The sequence below is a fragment of the Peromyscus californicus genome, unplaced genomic scaffold (assembly GCF_007827085.1).
Source record: "Peromyscus californicus insignis strain IS unplaced genomic scaffold, ASM782708v3 Scaffold_13__1_contigs__length_99412109, whole genome shotgun sequence".
Taxonomy (NCBI): Eukaryota; Metazoa; Chordata; class Mammalia; order Rodentia; family Cricetidae; genus Peromyscus; species Peromyscus californicus.
This window is the reverse complement of record NW_026294424.1, coordinates 15,119,956-15,140,597: the sequence shown is the minus strand read 5'-3', so window position 1 is coordinate 15,140,597 and position 20,642 is coordinate 15,119,956. Positions and strand designations below refer to the sequence as shown.

Genomic DNA, 20,642 nt, shown 5'->3' with positions numbered 1-20,642 from the left:
CACTTTGTACCTTTCTCGGTGGTAGAGCTGACGTACACGTAGAGTGGCAGATTTGCTCTCCCCTTTCCCCATTTAAAATCAGATGCTTAAAATTTTGCCCTGCTGTCTTCATAGTGAAAAGGCTGGATGTGCTTTTGTAAAAGGAAGCTGGGAGTGCAGCTCAGTGGAAAGCCATTGCCTAGCACACCAGGCCCTGGGTTCCATCTGCAGTACAGAAAGGAGACTGACTCTGGGTTGTGTCTGTTCGAATTTAGATTCTGACTTAAGCACTTAGAGTCCTCTGACCTTATAGAGCTTGTCTTTCCCTGTGTTGGGGTTTTAACATCCCCGCCACCCAGCGTCTTTAGGAAAACTGAATGATCCCGAGTGAGTGGAAGCAGAGTGGGGGCCCTCGGTCATTTCTTGATAAAGCTCACGTATCTGTCACTTGTTACTGTTTCATTCATGCAGGCCACCATGGTCTCTAAAACTGTTTGCATTTGGAAGTTTTGTTCTTGCTGTTGTTGTTTTAATGAAGCTAGCAGAAGAATTAGTGAACCAGTGCAACTGGGAATTTTGTGGCTTTCACAGGACTGTGTCACTACATTGATTCCTGCAAGGGCATGCTCCTGCCAGAAACAAGTACCAGTTCATTGTGAAGTCGCTCAGTTTTGAGTTTCTTTTCCCATGACTCAGTTGTGAAATTCCTATACATTGGAGGTATGTAGACCTCAACACACAGTTGAGAGGAGTTATCAAATATCTTTTTCTCTGTGTACTTGTGAAAAATAGTAATTAAAATGTTCACATTAGGCTGATGAGATGACTCAGCATGTAAAGGCACTTGCTGCCAAGTTTAATGACCCCAGTTCAATTCCTGGGACCCACATGATAGAAGAAAAGTGACTGCAGCAAGCTGCCCTGTGTCTGACCTCCATATATGTCCCCCCCCATGAAATAAATGGAAAAATTATATTAAAAATAAAATAGTCATGCTATGTCTTTCTTAGAGCTAATGTGGGAGCTGTCAGAGAAACATTTATATTTAAAGCTTCAGTGAGTTTTCCTCCCAAAGTATTTGCAATGAGAGTTCAAATTAATGCCCCTTATCCAACAAATACTTGGCACGAGAAGTATCTGCAGTATTTGTGTTTGGTTTTCCAGCTGATAGTCCTTAATTCAAAAGTTCAAAATCTGAAAGGCTTCACAATGGGAAACATAAGCATCATGTCAGTACCCAAAACCTTTGGAATGTCAGAGTTTGTTAGATTCCTAATTGCCCAATTAGAGATGCTGTGTTCATCAGCATCTGCTACTGAAGTGAGATGTCTTAAGATGAGGTTAGGAAGATGGCTTAGTGGGTAAAGTTTCTGTCACAGAAGCATGAAAAACCGAGTTCAGGCTTGCCAGCACCCACCTTCGAAAAAGAAAAACATGTGGCCATGTATGCCCATAATCCCAGCACTGGGAGGCAGAGCCAGGAGGATCCTGGGGACTCAGTGAGCTCCAAGTTCAGTGAGAGACCAAGTCTCAAAAAAAGAAGGTAGAGAGCAGTAGAGGAAGCCACCTGCCGTCCATGTGTGTCCTCTGCGTGCAAACCCACACATGCGCACATGCATATTAAAGTTAAAAGTATCTAAGGCAGTCTGGGATGTAGCTTAATGATAGAGCGTCAGCCTACCCTATTGTGTGCATGATCCTGGATGCCATCTCCATAAACACACACACACACACACACACACACACACACACACACACTCACACACACACTTTTTCTCTCTGTCTCTCTGTCACTGTCTCTCTTCCTCTCTCTCTCTCTCTCTCTCTCTCTCTCTCTCTCTCTCTCTCTCTCTCTCTCTCTCTGTCTCTGTCTCTCCCCCCACACCCCAATTTTTAAAAAGGTTTATCTTAGCTCACAATTTGCATTTTGGAGGTTTCAAGTCATAGTTGATTAACCTGTTGCTTTGGGGCTTAGGTAAGGTAGCAGATTATAAGGGAAGTGTGTGGCAGAGAAGGCTGGTCATCTCATGGTGGCTAGGAACCCAAGAAAGAAGAGGATGAGATTCGAATATCCCTATCAAGGCTATTCCTTCAGTGATCTAAACTCTTTGTACTAGGTCCCCTTTTGAAGGTTCCACCACCTCCTAATAGGTTCTAAGAACTAAGTCATGGCTTTCAGGGATACTCCACACCCAGCAATTGCAGATGCTTAGCTTGTAGTACATAACAGAGCCTGAAAAATTGATGACAGTCGTTAACTCTAGGTGAAAAAAAGGAAAAAAGGAAGTACAGATTTTTTAAAAAACGTTTTATTGATTTATTTTGGATTTCATATCATGCACCCCAATCCTATTCATCTCCCTATCTCTTTTTATCCACATTTTGCCTTTGCAACATCCTCCCCCAAACAAAATAAAATTTAATTAAAAGAAAAAACTCTCATCATGGAAGCTGTACTGAGGCACAGTGAGTCACACAGTGTACCCTTTAGTCCAAACATCTTCACTTGCAAGTGTTTATTGCAGTGAGTCATTGGTGTGATTCAAGGCTGGCTTCTGCTACACTATCAATAATGGCCCTCACTGGGACTCCTCTTGAATATCCTGTTGTTGTCCTGTGTCATGGAGAGCCTGCAGCTTTGGATCTGTAGAACCACCCCTTCACATGCTCTAAAAGTTCATAGATAAGGTGGATATTGGGGTGGACCAACTCATAGCCCTGGTTCTGAGCTTGGGTGGTGGTTGGGTTGGTCTGCCCACTGGTTCCCCTTCATCCTCACTATCAGAGAGAGCTCTCCAGCATGACCTAGCTAGCTCACCCAGTGGAAGAGATGGCAAGGGAAAGGGCCATTCATCCTGTTCTCAAGCTCTGAGGGCCAGCTCACCCATATCCACACCTCCAGGGCCAGTTCTACTGTGCTGTCCAGACAACGCGCAGGGGCCCACTCTCCAGAGTGCTGCAGCCGGTGAGGGGTGGGGCCAACTCTGTGCAGCCCTTGGATATCAACATTGTCCCCAGGTGGCAATCTAGACCAGGGACATGCACATGGCCTTCAGTGTGCCTTGGACATTGACACAGACCCCTACTGCTTCATGACCATCAACCCAGTCATGGCCCTCAGTGACAACATGGGCCAGGACTTGACTTCACCATGGTCTCAGGTGGCTTCACATCAGGCTGTTTCTCTCCACCTTTGAGTCTTCAGCTCTACCTCTCTTCATCATGCTCAAACCATTCAGCTCTTGTCTTTCTCTCCCATCTCTCCATCCCATACTTGCATGGTATAGTGGCTAGGAAGTACAGATTTTTAACTTCTACTGAAAACATGGTATTTGTAGGGATGCCAGGGGTAGAAAATGTCCCTCTCAAAACACTTATTTCCTCTTCCCCCCTTAAGGCATGACCTGCTGTTTCTCACATCCTTAGTTCTTTCCTGGCCTTGTCCCTATTCTCTAACAGGTGAATACAAAGCTAGACTCTCACGTGGCTGCATGCCGATTGGTTTAAGTTGCTTCAGATACTAGGGAGGGGTGACTTGCAGAGCACTGCACCCATGATCATTTCCATCCAGGAAATGGTAGTTCTGTATTCTCTATGCCTAAACAGAAACCTAGGATGCTCTTTGCTTCCTTTGTCTACTGTTGCACCTGTGACCCACCATCAGGTCATCTGCTACCTGCAAGGAGCGCGCAGAACATCATGTTGTGGCACAGCCCTGTTGCCATCATCTTGCCCAGGCTGATGCTCCCAACTCCCAGCACAGTCTATGCAACCACCTTCTAATCTTGGAGTTTGTGGTCCTGGTACAGCCCTTCAAAAGCTAGAGAAATGCTGTCTGCAGCCTCCTTGGCTTAGAGCCTTGGAGGTCTGGCTGCCTGAGGAGGATGCGTCTTCCTGGGGCCTCCTCATTTCTTCAATCTCATCTCTTCCGGTGTTGCTCCCTCAAACTTCCTGTGCACATTTGCTTGTGCCTGTATCTGGATCTGTGTGGAGACGGGCTTTCTATACTATGGCTTTTCCCTGGATATGTCCTTTCAAACAATGGTAGAGTCTTTTTTCTACTCATTGCCCAACACCTATGCTATCTCAGACCTCTTGCTACCTTGTTCTAATGCTCTGGATTTATTTTCAGTTTGTACCCTGAGAATGTTGAGTGGTGGGCACAAGGCCAGCTGCGCTTTGCACATTCTTATGATCTCATGTGTTCTTTCTACAATGAGTTATTTCTTCCTGAAACTGTCTGATGTTAGCTCTCTTGTCTGCTTTCTCCCTGGGCTTAGCAGGCAAAGTGTGTCCAGCAGTGCAGCTATGGGTTCCCTGGGAGCATCTAGCCCCCACTTTTTTGCAGTCCTGGGATGAGTTCATCTCTAGTGTTTAGGACCTTGGACCGGGTATCTGTGACATGTATCTCTACCTCTACAGCATCTTGAAAAATCCCAGCATTCCCTGCTGCTCCATTTACTTTACATTTCCTTCCCTATTGGCTGGCCTTTGCTGTGACTTTCAGCTTAAGTGAGTTCCATGTTGACCTTGTCTCTTATGATGGTTTTGGACTCATGACTGGGGAGACTTAGAGGACCTCAGCATCCTACTCCTTCACTCAGGACTCCACTCTGAAAACAAATCACCTCTGAGGGTCCTTCTGCATTTTAGAAATGCTCTTAGCCCCAATTTGTACTGAACTACTGAGGACAAACAAAACCATTCATCCATCATGCACAGCTCACAAGGCTTCATGTTTAGCTACATTTATATTGTATTGTATTATATTGTATTGTATTGTATTGTTAATCTCTGAGAAACACAGGAAGTACAAATGGTGTTGCCCCTCTAAGCCTAGCACATCTCATGCTCTCCCTCCCTGAGGTAATGACCCCTCTGAAGCAACATTCCCCCACCCAGGGTAAGGAACCTTTTGATAAGTGTTCATAAACAGTACACAGTATGTTTTTTTATAGTTTAACAGATGAGGACTCCTTTTCTTCATTTAACTGATAAATGAAAATTATATAGCTTTTTCTGTATACTATGATGTACAAATGTACAAATGTACAAATATAGCTGAATCAAAGTAACATCTCTGCTACATCATATTTTTCTCAGTTAGAGCTTTTGCATTTTCCATCAGCACTTTTCCAGCATGTAGAACATTAAGTATAATCACACTGATGTAAAGTAATCAGCTCTTTTGAAGTGATGGCTTATTCTCTAATGTTGGGTCTTGATTCATGGAATAAGACCAATTCATGGAATAATATCAATTAATATTGATAGGGCGAGAGATGAGGGATGGAGGGAGGGAGGGAGAGGGCATAAAAACACCTCCCCTGCAGTAACTAAGCACACAGACATGACTCTCACTGGTGCAAACTAAACCTGTACTGATGCTATGGGCCTGAGGTCATGGTACTCAGATGGAAGCTCGTCTACATGCTAGGGGTCCACTTCCTCATTGGTGTAGGTTGCTCCCAGTGAGAGAGGAAGAAGGCCTGGACACATAAGATCAACTCTCCTCCAGAATTCCCTGAGAATCCTGAGGGGAACTCCAACTTAAGGGGACATTTGGGCTTCCAGCTCAAGTGTAGAAGAGTTTAAAGGAGACGGAGAAGAAAAGCTAAGTAAAACTTCAGTTCTTCAGTCATACTGTTTTATGATTAGGAAGCTCACCCTTAAATATTTAACTTAGGCCGAGGTGTACATGTTTGTGCCTATGTGTGAGCATACACCTGGGATGTACATATGTATATAAAGGGTGGGTTTTAATGGCTACTATTGGAAACATGCATCTAGAGATAAGCTGAACATATGACCTATCACTACTCCATACATGACCTCCACTGTGGTGAGAAAGATGAAGTAATTCTTTTCATGTCACAGTCAGAATGACTCCCTAGTAGCTTGGCTAAGAGTGCTTTCAGCTGTGGATGAAGCCATGCACTCGTAATTAGAAAGCATAACTCCTTTGAATGGTGGCCTCCCATAAACCTGGACACTTCTGTGTGATGCTTTCATCCTGGAGCTGGGTGTCTCCTTTTAGGGTGAAACTTGGATGAGCTTTCAGGAAAGGACATTTCATCAGGGATGGCATTGAACTTCACACTGAGATAATTTGGTAAATTTGGACAATAACTACTTCATGAATACTTTGGCGAGATTTTTTTCTGAAAGGAAGAAAACACATGAAAACTAAAAGTGTAAGAAAGAAATTGTTTGGCTTCCTCACTTGAAAATAATAGTTATTTATTGCTAATATATGTATTCCAGCTTTTTATATAAGTATTTTGAAGTAAAACTGTATACTTAATCATAATTCCTAAGTTAACTCTATTGCCTTTGATATTTGTTTTCTTTTAGCATAATGAATTTCTGTCTTAGATGGGCTAGAAGCATTGTGTGTATGCGTTTGTGTGTGTGTGTGTGTGTGTGTGTGTGTGTGTGTGTGTGTACATGCATATATATGCAAGTTGTGAGTTTTCTTCATTCTTACTCTCGCTTTATTTAATGTGATGTGAATCCTCTTGGTCTTGTGGAGATGAATAAGTAAGAATGCTGGAAATTTCCTGAGTGATGTAGGCTGTCCTCCATAGAAATCTTTATAATTGGACCCAGATTAGATGCCTCAAGTAAAACCTAAACAAGTCAAATAGCTGACTTAAATATTACTAGGAAGGTGGTGGTCTGCTTATGTTCCATTAAATCAAGTATGAACTCTATTTAGTATGTACTACTCTGTAGATATCTTCCTCTGAGTATTTATTTTTTAATTTGGGGTAAGGAAGGGAATTTGGACTATGCAGATAAAAAGCCGTGAACTCCCATAAATTCTGTGTACAGTCATTGTCACTACTATTAACACTTTATCTTCTATGTACTGTATCTCTAATGGCCCTGCCAAACCGTGATTGTGGTTTCCTTTCAGTCATCTACACACGTTTGACCATGTCAAAATCTACCTCTGCTATTTGTTTTGGGGGTTATCTTCTGACTTCAGCAATCAATTGCAGCCTGCTTCTTTTTGAAACATTGGAGTGATTTGGTAGCACATAAAAGATTTTAACTCAAAAAGACAAGCATCATTTATTATTTTTCTTATTAATCTTACAATTATTAATCCAGATCGCATTAAACAATGCAGCTGTGTGACATGTTCGAAGTACAGCCAATGAGAATTGACTTCTGGTCTAATTTGTTAGTATTTATGGCCTACACTAAAGCAGATCGCAGTGTTTCAGCAAAGCTATGATGCACACAAAAAAAGAAAGAATGTATTAGTGCTAAAACTTCTGTCACAGTTGCAAAGCAGGTTTTCATGCAGAGATCTGGAAAAAGGCGGCCTCCTCAAAAGGATAGAGCAGCACGCTCAATTATTACTGGGTGTTCATGGAAAACCATGAGTACCCATTCCTCTCCAGGAACTGCCATCTCCAGCCCATGGGGGTTGAGGTCAGGAGGACCAGGCACAAGTACCAGTAAGGCAGCCCCAGATGTCACTGATGACCCCTGCTTCACTGCATTGTTGAGACTGCTGACTCTTAAGAGGAAAAGGATATCCCATGTCCTGCAGAAATTTTATATGGCAGAAGCAGAGGAGGGAAAAGCTTCAGCCTGATGTTTTTGTTGAATCACCAGGATATTTATTTTGTTGTTGTTGTTGTGAGTACCATCCCCCCAGGTCTACTGTCTCCTTTAAAATATCACCTTTTGCACTGAACGCTGTAATGACAACTGTGTTACCTTTGTTCTGTGGCTCTCAAGCCCCTCTGCCTCCGGGCCTCACCTACTAGTTACCCATGAGGTCTATCCCATGTAGCTCACAGTTGCTGGTCCGTTCTCAGATCCAGTGAACAGCCTCAAGAAATTTCTGCTTCAGGAAGTAGCTTAAAACTGCCATAGTCCTTCTTCAGGCTTTCTTTTCTAAACTAACATCCATGGCATTCAAATAACCTCTCACAGCGGCCACCATAATACGGAAAGATATGCTGCTATAACAAGATTCCAAAATGCAAAGGTTTTGATCAGACACTCTCTCACACAGTGCCTGAAAAGTTGCAGTAATTAGACATGGAGGCATCGGCCTTTTAGCCCAACACAGTTCCAGGGTGGCTCTTGTTGGTGACTATGATTGGGTGTCACTCTAGAGAAGACAAGCCTGGAAGTACATGTCCATTTTATTGGAGAGAGTTTAAGAACATGGGTGTATAAAGCTACAAAAGAGCCTGGGAGATAATGGCATTCAGCTTAGCACAGACGTTGGAATAAAATAAAGGGAAGGGAGTTGGGCACACAGCTGGCAGAACTGCCATTACCCTCCTGCAAATGAAAGTTGCTGAGGCCTCCTTTGCTTGTCTGCCTCTGCTGCCCCTCACCTCCCTTTCCTGATGACAAGAAAGTGGAAGATAGGGAGAAACAGTCTGAGTTGAGCAGCTACTTTGCTAATTTACTTTGTGGGAAGAAAAAAAATTCCTATATGGTTTTAATTAGTTGAGCATACTGTTAAAACAGCAACAACCAAGTCATATTCAACATCTTTTTTTTTTAATTAAAAAAAACAGCAACATGTATTTCTGGGCAGCATCTCAATAATGAGTTATTATTATTCAGATAAGTAGGATGAGATAATGTTTACATATGTTTTAGTCTCAGAGTATAGATAATTCCTTCTGAATTTTATGTCATTCTAGTTTATGTAAAAAGTATATGCTGAGCATCCTGTTCACAATAATACTTAATTGCTAGCAAGCAAGCAAATTCAACAGCAATATGTCAAGAAGCACAGTAATATAACCTCAAAAGAAAGACCAATTTTTATGTGACTACCTATCCTTGGGTGTCTAACTAAAGATGGTCCACATTTGGTAAGACCCTTACATTCCGGGACCCATAGGAGAGGACAAAACTGGAATCCACAGTCAACTCTATGAGCATGTAAATTTAATATTATGAGCACAAAAGTACAGTAACTCCCTAAGGGTTTCAACATATATAAAAATAATTCGCAATGAATGAGGGCTCTAGCTTGTATACTGTTGGTTCCTGCCTGTCTATTCTGAGAAATCCATTAGTCCAGCCATAGCTGAAGGTCTGAGCTGCAGAATCCTGGTGGGTCAGCCAGAACATTTCCATGTTGGGTCAGAGAAAAAGAAATGCCCCCCAACCCATTTTCATCCTTTGTCCCTCCAAGGCCACCACATCTCCTCTGCAACCATATTCTAAGGCGGAGAGAAGATGCTGTCTCCAAGCTGATTAGTGCTATCCATTAGCCTGTGTACAAAGCTGCTTTCAATTTCAGAATATTTTTGGCCTTTGCCAGCTTCTCCTTAGCAACAGAACACAGCACCCCAGGAAGCCAGAGACTAGTGAGAAAGCTTAAAGCAGCGATTTGACAGCACTAAGAAATACCTGGGGAGCCTTGAAAATATGAAATAACGGTTTATTCCTTCTCCTCTTGCTTTTGGTTTGGCAATTGTGCTAAAAAGATGTTGGAGAGAGTTGGTTTCTATACAGAATCAGTGACCTCTGCAATGATAAATGCTGGAGCTTTTCGTGAAGCCAGAGGGAAGGGTGGAAGGTGAACATCGCCACTGACCACCTTTGATTGGTACCAAATACCTGGTCATCTGAAAGGTGGAAGTCGGAGCAGCTCTGACACGACCTGTTGGTTCCCGCCTGTCTATTTTGAGAAATCCTTTCCTCAGAATAACACATAGAAAGGATATAGTAGAAAGCTATAAACACCTTTCTACTGGGGCAGAGAGATTGGTTTTTTGTTTGTTTGCTTGTTTGTTTGTTTGTTTTGGCTTACAGCTGACAGGTCCCCTGCTTCTGAAATTCTTTCCTGAACCAGATGTGAACAACTACCTTAGAGTACTTGCCATGTCTGCCCTTTTGCCCTGTGCCTAGCCAGCCCTTCCTGGAACACTGACATTGCAAGAGCAGCCTTGCCATTTCAGATCGTAGCAGTTTCCTCAAACACTGTCTAAACCTTTAATGCAAAGTTGCAGTGTGTAAATTAAACATTAAGGTATAAGTCAGAGTATATTTTTCCCTAAGACCATATGATATGTGAGCTAGGCATGGATGGCATAAAGCCAGATCAGATCACTGAAGAAATAATCTGCCAATGTATCTGAGTTCAAGAATGGACTCAGGTCCCTGCGGGTGCTGGCCTTGGTGCACAGGCGGGAGGACGGCCATGCTGCATCCCTAGCCTGCACAGGCGGGAGGAAGGCCTTGCTGCATCCCCAGCCTGTGGGTGCTGGCCTTGGTGCACAGGTGGGAGGATGGCCATGCTGCATCCCCAGCCTGCACAGGCAGGAGAATGCCCATGCTGCATTCCCAGCCTGCACAGGCAGGAGGATGGCCATGCTGCATCCCCAGCCTGCACAGGCAGGAGGACGGCCATGCTGCATCCCCAGCCTGCATAGGCGGGAGGATGGCCATGCTGCATCCCCAGCATGTCTTGCTGTGAATCCTTCATCTTGTTGCAGCGAGGCTTCTGCTTTTGAAAAAAAATGACCATGCTCATGTCTTAATCAAGGAAGCTTGGACTTTGCCCCTCTAATTTTTCCTAGTATGAGTGTTTTTCATTTTTATATTAAAGCCTGGTAATGTATACCTAGAGAACTAATAGAATATGCTGGACATTGTTGTAGGTAAGCTATAGTTGACCTTAAATGCCTTAGTTTCTTCTTAATTGCTTTATGAAATATACTGTATCATGAGGACTACACACTGACTTATTAGCAAGGTTTAAATACACCTTCTTTAAATTATGTCTTTTACTTTTTTGAGATTATAACATAATTAAATCATTTCCCCCTTCCCTTTTCTCCCTCCAAGCCCTCCACATACCCTGCCTTACTCTCTTTCAAATTTATGGTTTTTTTCTTCGTGAATTGCTGTTATATACACATAAGTATATGTATACATACACACACATATATATTCATATATATATATACACACACACATATATATATATAATATATATTTCCTAAATACATAGGTATAACCTGCTCAGTCCGCATATTGTTACTTGTATGTATGTTTTCAGGGCTGACCATTTGGCGGTGAATAACCAATTTGTGTGCTCTTCCCTGAAGAAGACTATTTCTTCCACTCCCAGCATTCCTTAGTTGCCTATAGTTCTTTGTGTACGATTGAGGCCTTTTGAGCTGTCACCCATCCATGTTAACATTTCTATTGTTGTTGTCTTTGTTCACCTCACTTTTAGATAATTTTGGTGAGACTTTATAGTTATAGCTTCTGACATTCCTAGGTGACACTTATGAGGGTGCATTCATGTCACACATACCTTGTTGGTAACCGACAGCTCTCTAATTGAACTTAAGATCCTCTTAACAAGAGGGATAACCTGTATGTTACCAGAAACCTACCTAACTACACGGAGCTAGTGAGGTCAGGAATCTTGGAGTAGAACCTACAACTACCACTTTACTAGACCAGCATAGTCTCTGGCTGCATTCTAAATATTTGCTCTTGTACCCCCAGATAAGTGAATTCCTCACCTCTCATCAAGGAAGCTTTGCAGCAGGGACCATTACAGAAAAACCACAATGAATCACAATGCAGAGTTGTAGAGCCCTGTCCCAACGGAAAAAAAAAAAATCTATAAGCCCTACACCTAAGACACAGGGAACATTGTGAAAGAAGGAGCAGGAAGATTATGAGGCAGAGGAGCAGGCATTGAATCTCTTCTTTAAACATCAGAACATCTGTTTGCCAGCCTTCTCTACTTTCCTACACATGCCAGTGTCCTATGGAAACTCTTAAGAAGGCAGACTGGGCACAGTGGGTGAAGCTTGTTTTATCTTTCTATAGTGTCTGGGAGGAGATGCCAATGTGTATCCCAGGCTCAAGTCTATAGTATACCATTGGGCAACAGACTGGAGCTAACATACAAAATTTATATGGATCTTGGTTTTCTGTGATTCAGAGCCAAGGGAAATTGGCATAAATCGCTGAATTAAGATTGGAAAATTTGGGGCGTGTTCAGCAGATGAGGTGAATCCAGATCTTATGGCAGCTTATGCATGAATGCACTGAGAATTTTAGTTGGCCCAGAGTTTCTTACTAGTATCATTCTATTTTTCTCTGAGGGTATGTCTTGGTCATGTCAGAATGGCTAGTGCTAGTTGAGGAACGGAGACTGGTGACTCTCATCTTGATCAAGGGCTCTCTGTCTCTTCAAGACTGAGCATCTGCAGAGAGTTTCCACATAAGCTCATGTCTGAAAAGGTGACATCCCAGCTCTAAGATCCTATAATTTTGTGTGGGAAGAAACAGTGCATACTCCCCAAAGGCCAGTAAGCCAGAAGGAGACCCATTACCCTTTGAGTTGTGGAGCTCAGCATCTCTCTTTGGCTTTAAGTGGCCCTTGTTGGTTTTCATCATTACAAAGAATTAACTAGACCCTTTGTAACAATGGAGCCATAGGTTTGCTCCCTTTTCTCACTTCTAGACTACAAGGCCATGGGGTGGTTCTACTTTCTCCTGGAGAATTACTTATATTTACACACTCCCCAGGGAGTTGTTAATGTGCTAAGGAGGATATTGGCTCCCTTGTAGCTAGAGTTACAGATGGTTGTGAGCAATCTTACATGAGTTCTGGGTTCTAAACTTGGGCCCACCACAAGAGAACTATCTTTCTAGCCACTTCATTTGATACCTCTAATATGACAGAATGATGCCAGGTGCTTTCCCTTAGTTACTTCATTTAATGCTTATAATAGTGTTGAAGCCAATAGAATTTTCCCCATTTTAAATGTGATAACAGTCCTTGCCCTAGTTGTTGACCATTCAATATGTCAGTGCTTCTGGGGGTGGAAGAGTTATAAAATTAAAACTTGAAATCAGTAAGTTCCTTGTCAAATGTTTTAATGAGAATAGGCAACATAGAACTTTACGCAGAGACATTTAAAGAACAGAGGTAATTTCACAAGCATGTTGTATGATCAGTCAGGCAAGCATGCTTAGTGGTGAATACTAAGGAGAGAGGAAGTGAAGACCCATAACTAGACAGGATGGAGTGAAGAGAAGCAATGAGATGCCAGAATTGTGAAATGTGTTGTCCTGAGAAGGTATTAGTGTTACTGGGATGCCAGATAGTTAGTCTTGTTCTCCATTGAGGGAAACCAACCTCCCTAACAGGAGTGTGTGAGCTTATGCTAATATTGTGTGTTAAATGTTTATGTGAAGGGGTGTGTGTGTGTGTGTGTGTGTGTGTGTGTGTGTGTGTGTGTGTGTGTGTGTGTAATCACCTGACTTTATGTATAAGTAAATTGCTTGGATGGTCCTGGTGTCTATGTTTCTGGCTACATGCAGACTGGTAAGGAAAATCGAGGTTTATGCTCCTCCAACATTTGGAGATAATTTAAGTCAACTTGCCACCAGTGAAACATCTCCACAACTCCAATCATTGAGTGAGCAAAGTTCCTTTAGTGGTTTGTTTCTTATACTTCATTTAGTCACTGAACCCTCAGGTCCTGTGTTCTTGAGGTTTTCCATGAACAACTTGGAAGCAACTTATAGAGGAGAGAGTTTATTAGGGGTTCGCTTTCAGTTTCAGGGAGTTAGTTCATGACCATCATGGCAAGGAATATGAAAGCAGGTAAGCAGACATGGTGCTGGAGCAGTAGCAGAGAGCTTATATGTTGAGACAACCACAAGACAGAAAAAGAGCTAACTGGAATGGCATGGTCTTTTGAAACCTCAAGGCCTCCTAATGACATACCTCCTTCAACAAGGCTATGCCTACACCAATAAGGCCACACCTCCTAATCCTTCCCAAACAGTCCTACCAACTAGGAACCAAGCATTCAAACATGTGAGCCTATGGTGACCATTCCCATTAAAATTACCACAGCTTTTGTAATTAAGGTCAAAGAAATCTGAGACTAAATTTCTATATCAAGTAATTGAATAATAAAATTTATGACTAACCAAAGTAATACTAGGTTGTTGCTTACTCTTTTATATATTTCTTTATTTAAAACAATTATGTGATAAAATCTTGCCGTATCGCTCAGACTGATCTTAATCTTATGATCCACCAGCCTCATCATTCCAAGTATCCATGATTATAGGCATGTGCCACAATGTTCAGAAATATATATCTACATCTATCTATCTCAGAGAGACGGGGGGGGGGGTAGGTTACATATGAGGAATGAGTTGGTCACATGAAACCTTACCCACAAGTTCAAATGTGAAAGTGGAGTTTTATAGAGGCTAAATACCATCCATTCATTCCAACAGATATAAGCTCATGAGCCTTCCAGGCTCTAGGAACTATGAGTGCTGAGGACATAGCAGTGACTAAAACAAGAGACAATCACTGTCTTCACAGAGCCCTCATATAAATAGGAGAGAAAGATAGACAGGGCATTACATAATCGTAATCACTTAAACATTTTGAGTGTTCACTATGTGCCAAGAACTCTTTCATGCTCTTTTACATGTAGTAACTCATGTAGTTCACAATGATGGTTCTGTTATGTAGGAGCTATTCACTTCAATTTTGAAAGACATAAATTGTTGCAAAGACAAATTAAAACTTGCCCAAGGTTATGTGGCTGGTGGGGGGCAAAGCCAGAAATCAAACTTAGTATCTCCCGAGTCTGAGACTTTGTCTTTCTCTGTACTGACTTTATGTGGAACACATCCAGGATGGCTTGTGCTGTAGATAAAGATCAATGTGAGTGACAGTATAGCTTAGGGTATGGCTGCCTTTTGTTTTTAATGTGATGTTAGAGTTTTCGTTCCCTACGTGTTTTTTTCTTCATGAACATACCTTCTTTTTCTATTAAGAAACTTGGGCAACATGTTATTTAGCTCATTTCTCAAGGATGGAAATTGTTTCTAGAGACCAACAAGAAGTGTATTGAGTGGCAATTATATGTTTGCTCACTAGCAACTGTTGCCAAGTTCTACACTATTGGTCTGAGAGTCTTCAAAGCCTAGTGCTTACAATACACCATCACATTTTCATCTAACTTTTGAAGGTTAGAAGAACCTGGAAGTAGGTGAAACATTTGTCAGTGGTAAATGACTGCCACTCTTCCCCATTGCAGTGCATTGCTTCAGGAGCTCCTTCTTTGCAGTCTCTAAGAACTCATTCCTGTGACACATTAAAGCTTTAAGATTGATGATTTACGCCCACAGTTTAGATGGAAATGCCAAGTGGTTCTAGCTGTTAAGTGCCCTTAACAGTTTAGAGCTGCTGAATGCTTCGTGATTGAGCTGTACCCATGAAATCTTCACAGTATGCTGGCCCAAACAATACCTGAAAATGACAGTACCAGCTGATGTGCCAATGTGAATGGGAGAAATCTCACAAGGTCCTACCCCTAGATAAAAAGCTATGGACAATTACTGACTTTTGAGAGAGGGAGAATCTGTCTGCTCCCATGCTGATCTTCTGATAGGAGATCCAATCCCAAGCAGTCAGTCCTAAACACATATACATATGAGCAACACTAAATGAACTCAACAGTTGTATATAAATTTATGTGCATATATATGTATATGTGTGTGTAACAATTAAAGAAATAATAATTAAAGAAAAAAGGTCATTAATTTGAGGAATGTGGGAGAATATAGAAGGAATTAAAGGGAGGAAAGAGAAAGGACAAATGACGTAAATACTGCATGCATGCATAAAATCCTCATAAAAATCAGTAAAATAAAAGAAAGTAGATCCTACTACATAGATCTGGAATGCTGTAAAGTTTCCTAGGAGAATGGTAATAGGTGTTTTGCTCCAGTCCTTCATGTCACAAATAGATGTCAATAGAAACTTGAGTGGGTAGTTTCAAGTTTGGACATCCATACAGAGAGAAGTCACCTTATTGATGAGGTGTTGTCTGTCTCTTCTCCTACAGGGCTGCTTGACAACACCCAACTCACCGTCCATGCATTCTCGGTCCCTAACACTGGGTCCCTCCCTCTCACTGGGCAACATCTCTGGAGTGTCTATGAAGTCAGAAATGAAGAAGCGCCGAGCCCCTCCTCCTCCAAGTCCAGGACCCCTGGGTCAAGACAAAACATCAGAAAAGGTAGGGGAATGCTCCTCTCACGACCAAAGCATCTTTTCAGTGACCCAGTTAACTCCACTGCAGATCCTTGGAAATGCTGAATTCTTTACTCTTGTGGTTTTAGCAAGCTGTGTTCAGGGTGAACATCTGAGCTTTATTTAGAAGTCAAGGTGCGACGTCACTGTGTTTCAGTTACTAAGGTAGGAAACTATTTTGGGGGCTTTGGTTCTTAAGGACCCAATGCTTGTAGATTCACATGTGTTTTATTTTAGCACTGAAGTTTTGGGGAGTGTCAGAGAGATTGCATATGAGAAATTGCGCAAATAAAGGTACTTCAAGAAAACCGGGGCCCATGAAAGAGACAAATTGCACAAATAAAGCTACTTCAAGAGAGCCGAAGCTTGTGAAAGAGACAAAGTGTGTGACCAAGATGCCTCAAATTATTCAGACTCACAGAAAAACAAACTTCACCATATTAATTTGCTTTTAATATGATACAGGGTTCACTTCATAGGCCTGGTATTTAAGAAGCCCACTTTCTGTTTGTCTTAAGAGCAGTGCAAAGCCTTCTAAGGCATTGTGTCATTAGATGTTGTGCTGAAGATCACATCCTCAGCAGTGAGTTACCTAGCCCATGGTTTCTACTGGTTCTCTTTCCTTCAGCTACCTGCTGATACCTGGAAGCATTACTTGAAATATCAAGCCCTCTCTTCCCAGGAGTAGGGAACCATGTGTCCGTATAAACTATGATATCATTTTCTGACATTTCTGGTACTCACAGCTAACTACACTCTGAAAATATTAAATAGGAAGTTCTAGAAACAGTTTATATATTTAACTCCCACACTCCTCTGAGTAGCATCATGGAAATCTCAGTCATACTCCATCCTGCTAGGAAATGAGCCGTCCCTTTGACCAATGTATCTATATTGTATGGACTATCTGTCTGTCAGTTACTAAGTGGCTATCTCAGTTATAACTGACTGTCATGGTATTACAGTGCTATAGTCACATAATTCTTATTTGACTTAATTGTGATTCAAACATGAAGAATAGTAATTTAAACATGGAAGCGGTTGGTATTTGCCAAAGAGAAGCTTTCATTAAGTGGAAAGGTGAAACATTATTCAAAGTGTATGTGTGTACACACATGCGCGTGCGTGCACGCGCGCACACACACACACACACACACACACACACACGCACCCACACACACGGAAGCACAGAGTATAAGCCTGTGTGTGTGTGTGTGTGTGTGTGTGTGTGTGTGTGTGTGTGTGTGTGTGTAGTTTAATACTAAGGTTTCAGGCATCTCTGAAATTTGTGTCCTCTGTAGTTATTGTGGGAGGGATTAGGTACTACTCCTCTTTTCCAAGCTCTAAAGGAAATACTGAAAAAAAAAAAAACATGAAAATTTATTTTTCTAAACACATCCTCAACTGGATGAAGTGTGGAGATCACCTCTTGGGTACCTGAGAGGCGCTCATGCTTTTGGCTGTTCCAAGCTGTGCATCATCATCCATGTGCTAAAGTGCAATTTGAGAATGAGGATGGCTTTTTCTTCATTGGCTGCTTTGTTTCAGCTGGCCCAGCATTTCTTCTCCCAGGAGAAGAAAGCATACCCTGACCACTGGTATCACATGAGTCATGCTGTGCATCTTTTGCTCTCTGATGGACTTCACATCCTCTTTTTTCCTGATGCCTTGGCATCCCTTGCTCTGTCCCTGCATCATGACTCTCAAGAACAATGACAGTCTACGGATTTGAATCATTTTTACATTAGTCATAACATGGCTTGTTCTGAAAATATACTTATGTATACTAAAAACAATGTCCAATCCACCAAAATTTGAGGCTTTGCTTTGGGTCTTCATTACAGCTGCATATCACTATGATGGGGTCCTGACATCTTCCTTGACATGTGTTAGTTGTAGTTCTCATTGCTGTGAGAAAATATCACCCTAAAGTGGGAAGGGTTTGCTTTGGTTTGCAGTTTGAGGATACAGTCCATCACGGCAAGAAAATCACAGCAGCAGGAGATTGGACATCTGTTTACATTTCATCAGGAAGCAGGGAAAGATGAATGAATACTCAGCTCTCTTTCCTTTTTATTCAGTCCATACCTCAGTTCATCAGATGATACTATCTACACTCAGCATGGCTCTTCTCTCCATTAAACCTTTCTGGAAATGACATCATAGACATAGCCAGAGGTAGGTTTCCAAATCAGATCAAGTTGACAATGTAGACTAGCCATCACAGCATCTTTATCATTCTGTCTGTCTGTCTATATGTCTGTCTGTAGACTTGCCCTATAGGTGTCTTTATTTTTTCCACAGGCCTCCTTAACCTTGCCTGTCAAGAGACCACATCTGACCCTATAGGCCCATACTCATTTCACTAGAAATGTATCTCAAAATCCTACAACACAACACATTTTAGAAGATGTTCTGATACTTTTTGTCTCAAATACTCATTTCTTTTGAGATTTTTGTGATGCTGCAGCCATGTTCTAATTAAAGGAAATTTAGTCACAGAGGTACATCAGTTGGTTCCATACTTGATGGGATGATGTAGCCACTATGTGAAGCTCTTTCCTGTGAGCATAGTTCATCTCTTTAATCAGTTTAGATTCTGTACTTTTTCAAAACACCCAGATATATTGATAACATTAGCCATTTCCAGTTACTCCCGAGACATCTTTTTCTTTCTGGTTCAGATAGATATTTCTTTAATGATAAAAAAAATATGTATTCCAGGAGCAGGGTTATGTAAACACTTTACTTCAATAAGAAACCTTAATGTGATAGAACATAGATGGTACATCAACATTTCAACATTTTCTTCTGTACAAGGATGTTATGTTTTGTTTTTCTGAATTTAATTTAGTTACTCATACTGGATATTCTGCTGGAGCAGAAAAACATATAGTAACTAGAGAATTGGGAACTTTAAATGGAAAATAAACAGTACATTCTCCCCTGCAGAATGAACAGAGTTCCCTCTGCAGCAATAAAAGCTTCTGCTGAAATCTGTTTTATTTGGCACAGAATGAGTTGAGAAATTGGTTGCTGAAAACCATCTTCCTTTTTAATTGTGTGAGTGAAATACAGATTGCATTTAAGCCTTTCCAATGAACATGCTTCTTTGTAAAGAGAAATATATTTTGTTATTTACCAATTTCTGAGAAAGGAACCCAAAAAACTATGTTGTCCTGGTTGTTGGGAAGAACATCAATTCCTTTTAATGAATTTCCTTTCATCTAAAGATAAGTTGTTTGTTTGAAAACCTTATTTATATGTAGCTGCTACTAAAACCAAAATCCTGAATCAGGAGAAAAATGTTTAGTTTCAGGACTTGGCCAGCTTAGGAGAAGACTTAGGTTTTCATCTTTACATGTCTCTTTTTCTTATCAACTAGGTGGCAAAATTAAAATTTTACCTGTCAGTGACTTAAAGGTAGAATAACTTTGCCATGTTCTGAAATTAAAAAAAAAATATTATGTATCTTTTACCCAGTTAAATACTCATGATTTGGTCATCAGTATTTATTTTTGAAGGCAATTCCCAAGAGATGTCCCTAGAGATGCTGTAGCTGGAAAACAAGCAATGCCACCTTTATACAAATCTCTGTGTAGAGCTTTTGAGAACATGAGTGGGAACAAAGGCATGATCTCTTCAGGAGGAGGATGGTGCCTCTCTTCAGAGCCCATTACTTCGCCAACAGCATCTTGACCATTGACTATATTATGGGGAACTTTCAGGTAGAGATAACATATTATGTAGGTCATGCACTAGGTGCTGGGCCAGTATTTCTCTAACTTGAACAGACACAGAGTAGGATTGTAAACTCATGTTCTAAGCCTTGTTCCCAGAATTCCCATCCATTGAGTCTGGGAGGAACCTGAGCATTTTCATCTCACCATATCTGTTTTGCACTTTGCAAACTACCACTGCATAGAAGACTGTCTCTACTCAGAATTCTGACTAATCAATTTATATATGGAGAAAACTACAGCAGAAAATTTATCTCAACACGAACAAATATAATACCACAAAATAATAATTATTTACAATTGGCTTCACATAGCCATCGATTCCATATCTGTAGATATAACCAACCTTGAACCAATGTAATTGGAAAAATATTGTGTCTGTGCTGAATACATACAGTCTTTTTTAAACATAGTCCCCTAAAAATATGATTTCCATAACATTTATGTTTTATTAGGTAATCTAGATGTAATTTACAGCATATAGAAAGATGTATACATATATATGTATATATATATCATATGCATTGCCATTCTGAATAAGGGATATGAACATAATTTTGTATCATTGTGGATACCAAGAGACACCTGTAAAACCACCATGAAAGAAGTTGAGACCTAAAGTTGTATTTCAAAATTCAAAAGAAGTGCACACTGGGACCTGAGGAATATTCATCAAGCAGAAAGGAAATATCCATTTTCCTTCTCTTGTCTCCTGGTTAGGAAGTCATGTTGCATCTCCCGCTTGCCTGATGCTGTGATGGCTTTTCCCAAAACCTCAGCTCTGAGTCCGATGGGATCTCAGCTTGCTGTACCTGTCTTTGAGCCACAACTTA

General features: G+C 41.2%; 1 protein-coding gene across 9 annotated transcripts in view; it reads left to right on the top strand.

The window, feature by feature from the left end:
- Positions 1 to 20,642, top strand: part of Cobl (cordon-bleu WH2 repeat protein) — a 235,083-nt gene that overhangs the window by 108,205 nt on the left and 106,236 nt on the right. For all 9 annotated transcript variants that reach the window (XM_052734542.1, XM_052734541.1, XM_052734545.1 and 6 more), the window contains one exon: positions 15,882 to 16,055. In XM_052734542.1, the coding sequence (XP_052590502.1) occupies positions 15,882 to 16,055 (174 nt within the window). The remainder of the gene's footprint in view (positions 1 to 15,881; positions 16,056 to 20,642) is intronic.